This window comes from Buceros rhinoceros, unplaced genomic scaffold (genome assembly GCF_000710305.1).
Source record: "Buceros rhinoceros silvestris isolate BGI_N320 unplaced genomic scaffold, ASM71030v1 scaffold15129, whole genome shotgun sequence".
In the NCBI taxonomy this organism is placed as follows: Eukaryota; Metazoa; Chordata; class Aves; order Bucerotiformes; family Bucerotidae; genus Buceros; species Buceros rhinoceros.
The window spans coordinates 19,015-23,680 of NW_010433393.1; the positions used below are offsets into that span (position 1 = coordinate 19,015).

At 38.6% G+C, this 4,666-nt stretch overlaps 1 protein-coding gene across 1 annotated transcript in view; it reads right to left on the reverse strand.

Annotated features, from left to right (window-relative positions):
• Positions 1 to 1,994, reverse strand: part of PRKAA1 (protein kinase, AMP-activated, alpha 1 catalytic subunit) — a gene marked incomplete at its 5' end in the record, with an annotated part of 16,571 nt that extends 14,577 nt beyond the window's left edge. The window contains one exon of the mRNA XM_010144096.1: positions 1,853 to 1,994. Within this exon, the coding sequence (XP_010142398.1) occupies positions 1,853 to 1,994 (142 nt within the window). The remainder of the gene's footprint in view (positions 1 to 1,852) is intronic.
• Positions 1,995 to 4,666: the final 2,672 nt, after the last annotated feature.

A 4,666-nucleotide genomic window follows, 5' to 3' on the forward strand; every position in this document is an offset into this window, starting at 1 on the left:
CCCTTGGTTGAAAGTACCTCATGTACTTAAATATCAACATTCTGAGGCTATGGCTAAGACACTACTACAGAAATATTTTATATTAAAATTATATGTTTTATTATTAAAATACAGAAGTATTTTAGTCTTTTAAAATGGAAAAGTTACAGCCATGCTTCTCTATAGTCAGTTCACTACTCTGGTTTTGAGAAGGAGCTTGTGGAATAGTTACATACCTATCGTTAAATAAGGTTATCAAATGACGAGAATGCAAAAAGAGGCAATTTTATGCAAGAAAACAAGATGGATTCTATTGCTAGAGGTCAAAAACCACGAGAAGAGATGCTCCAAAGGTTTTCATTTAGAGCATTGTATGAAAGAAAATCTTACGGCGAAAGGCTTGAAATTGTATATATTGCTAAAGCCATGTATGATACTTTTCATAAGGCAGAGCAATGCTCCAAATAAGGCAATGTCTAATTTGTCATATTAAGCTGAAGAAATGTTTATCCCAAATATCTTAGGCTGCTGTCTAGCAGTTCCCCAGTCCCATTCCTCATAGCTTGAGCAGCATGATCCTAAGTCACCAGCAAGTCTATCTGCACAACTGTATCAATTAAATCTCAAATGATATTTACACACAGGTTAATAATCTTCCTGCTTTAGAAATGCAATGTGATCAACTGAAAAGCTGGGGATTCATCAGATTTTTTCGTCATTTCCTACATCTTGTTCCTCGTCTCCACATGCAAGAGAAAAAATTATCTCCTTAATTCCCTGAGAAAAGTAGTAATTTGAAACCTGTTAAGCTGACTTTTCAGTTAAGCAACATCACAAGAACAGATTTCCATTCCACCCCTGTATCTCAGCTAGTACACTGACACCTCCTATTTTGTTTTGGCTACAGACATGTCTTTTGGACTCGTTCACAAGCTCTAATTTGCAGCACCAGCAATTCTGCAGCTAAATCAGCTCAACAGACTTCTGAAAACTAACCCACTGAAGAAGTTAGTTGATCTTACACAATTCAGTTTAGCTTCAGGGCAAGAAACGTTGCCAAATTAAAGGGGGGGTGTCTGTGGCAGTGTGAGGTCTTCAGACTCTGCCATTAAAAATCGTGGTGTTGGTGTTAGTTTTTTAAGACAGTGAGAGTCACTCACACTCTGAAGGTATGTGAGTGTAAAAAAAAAAAAAGTAAAAAAAAGTTAAAACCTCAAACCAGACCTGAGGGGCCTACTCTGGCACATACTTAATTGTACTGTGAACTCCACTGATGAAATATGATCAACAAATGGATGTAAACAGGCACACCATAAATACAAAATTCTGACAAGTGTTGGCAGCTATATTGAAGAATAATGATATATCAATAATGTTTAACACACTGCACATACTTAATGCAGAAAAACCTTGAGGAGCGCCATCTACATTTGAAAACCATATATCAGCGACTAGCACATCACTAAAAATGTATTTCAACTAAGAAAACACAAAGAAATTACTATAGAATTGCCCTTTCCAATCTTGTTAACTTATTTCCTAAGCAGGAAAATTATCAAATATAACCAGAAAAACTGAAGTGGCAGCTAAAACCAGAGGTGGATGCTACGAGAAGTCTCTGTCATTCCATTACCTTTTATATACCTGTCCAAAGAATTCGTGAGCAAAGATCTAGTGGATGTTCTCCAGCCTGCAGAGATCAGTTTTGTGAAAACATATTACAGAAAATACTGGAAATGGTTGCATGCTTGGAAGCTGGTTACTTTCCTGCAAGATATTGCTAGTAGTATTGCCCTTTAAATGTATTTCATATCTGTGAGAGCGAAGAGAGATTTCTGTTTAAATATGTTTGATTACAGCAAGCAAAACTTACAGCTTAATTATATGAGGATGCCTGAAGAGTTTGAGGTTCTGGATCTCCCTACGAATTTTTCCTACAACATCAAGGCTGCGAATCTTCTGTCGATTCAGGATCTTCACTGCAACTTTATGTCCAGTTAACTCATGTTTGCCAACTGCAAGGAACAAGGAAGCATTTAGTCAGGGTTTTCAATTGCTCTGTAAAGACAGTAATTTGCCCATTTTGACTGTAGCCGAGAAAAAGAAGTTAAGATGTTAGCATTCCACTATTATCTTCGGGGAGGTTGAGAAACAGATGGCACATCGTTTCTTCTGCTCTGCTCAAGTTTCTCCCACAATTCTAGCATCAGAAGATGAATTAGAAGAAAAACCTTAAACCTAACCCTCAGAAGTCTTGCAGTATTATTATATTTTTGCACTACTACGAACAAATAAATCATTTTCCAAAACAGTTGTCCTTGCTAATCAGGGAGACTGTTTTCTCTCCCTGCGGAAGGCACTCCGAGCTTTTGATTCACTTGGTAACCCACTCAGACACATTTTCCTGTCTGAGAACATATGTCTCAGCCAGACGACCAGTTATACTGGAAGAACATCACATCATTAACAGTTGTCTGTGAGGGTAAAAGGGTAAGCAGCAGGGTGAATTAATCTGACAGATACCTTGACAGCAAGAGACCTTTAACAATCACTGAGTAAACTACTGGTTTTCCAGGTCAGTCTTTTCAGACTGTTAAAACTAAAGATCCATTTTCAAGAAGCCATAAGCCTGACCCTCTACATCACATGAGCTCAAGGAAATGAAGCTTAAATGAATTTCAGAGGAAGAAAAAAAAAAAAAAAAAATCACCAACACGTATTTTACAATTTTTCATTTTACTGATGAAACTGTATCAGTCTCTAGAGAAGGAAAACTATGATTACACAGGAAAACAGTCACAGATTTGGTATCAAATGAAGAAAATCCGTGTTCAGGAGAAAAAACAGCGCATTGTAGATAATTATTAATTACAGATAGATAATTATTATGTAGATAATATTTATTATGTAGATAATTATTAATTACAGCTAAAGCAATCCAAAACTAACACCACACATCACCTAGGGACAAGGAAAAAAACATACAACAGTTTGTATATGGAAATAGAGCATTAGTCCATGAATACTAACACTTGCTTTCAGATCCTAAGTAAATTCCCAAGCTGGTTAAGGAAGGTATTCAGTATGCAGAGCGATGCTGCATTTAACCATAAGGCAATTTCCCCCCCATCCTTAAAAAAAAATATATGGTCATACAACGTATAGGTACTTTTCACACAACCAATAGTTAGAAAGCAGTCTAAAACATCATCTAATCGAATAAGGCAGACAGAGGGGTATTATGGAAACAGAGCAATAATAAAGCTGGCAACTCGAAGTGTTTCAAGCTAACTGTATTTCCTGAAGTATGAATAGGAGCAGTGTTCAAAAATACATTAAAGTTATAATAGTAGGCTTACTGTTTTAATCTTTCTGTCTTTTCAGCAGAAAGATTGACCATCTTTCAAGGTTTTGGCTTCAGACGTTTTTGCCACTACAGGTAAGAACAGCAGCAGCAGTGCAACAGCACGCTCTGAAATTTTAAGAGCATATTAGAGCACTTATGGGTATTACAGCTTTAGTTCTGTGCAGTGCACTGGGGAAAAAAAATTAATCATCCCCTCTCAACCATGTAGTCCCTCCATGAGGAAAGAGAATACAATGGCTGCCCCTCTTCTGCCTTAACTCATTTCATCTCTATTTGAGGAGGTGCAAAGTTCCCCAGGGAAAGAACAGTACTCAGCTGTCAATGGGCAGTCACTGCTCCCAAGTGGCCAGAGGTGGAGGTGTCATTTTATAAGCCTGCCTTGAGAAAAGGAGACTCAAAGCACTCTATCTCGAAGTATTATCCACTGCTTTCCTAGATATTCTTAGACACAAATATACTCTTATTTTGCACACATTAGTGATTTCTTCAGAAAATGCCAACAGTGAAAGACCTTGTTCCTACGGCATGTATACACACTGAAAAAGGTTATGTTAAAAGTCAGCTAGCACATTAAATACAACAGGATAAGCCGTGTTTTTTTCCTGGTTACAGTCACAAGCAATCCATTAGGTTAGCCATAAAAAACCCTTATGAGGAATACAGCCGGAGTCTCGTCTAACTCCTCTGTGAAAGGATCTTTTCAATTTGCATGCCCCAATATTTTAAAATTCTCACGAACACCACATTAGTAACAGCGTAAGCTAATGCACAGGTTTTCCACCTGGTGGTGGATGACATCAAGGGGAAGTTTAATTTCTATTTCATTTCTACTAGGCATCAAATCTGCAGCATGCCATCTGCATTCCTACTGGTAAAAGTGTCTAAAGTCTGAGCTGAAAGAAACTTTGCACTGGTCAAACGGATTTAGCATAAAGTCTTTCAATATCTATGACTCAGCTGTTACCAGCTATACCAGGCTCGTATTTTTATGTTTATTTTTCTCCTTGTAGAGGGAAATCTTGTCTTCCTTACAAGAACGCCACGTGTTAATACTTGTGCATTAAATGCAATGCACAGACAGATAGTTCAAGAGCCACGACTCTCTACTGTCGTTACAGACCCGGTTCTATTTCGAACAGATGCGGCACCATTAGCTTTCAGTAACTACTTCCGTAAACACAGAGGAGAGCGCCGTTTCCCCCGCAGCCATCACTTCCCGATGCGAGACTCCAGGTCCCACCCAGGGGAAGTCGGCCCGAACAACTTCTCCTCCCGAGGGGCGCGGGCAGCGCGCCAGGCGCCCGTTCCCCAGGGCGCTCG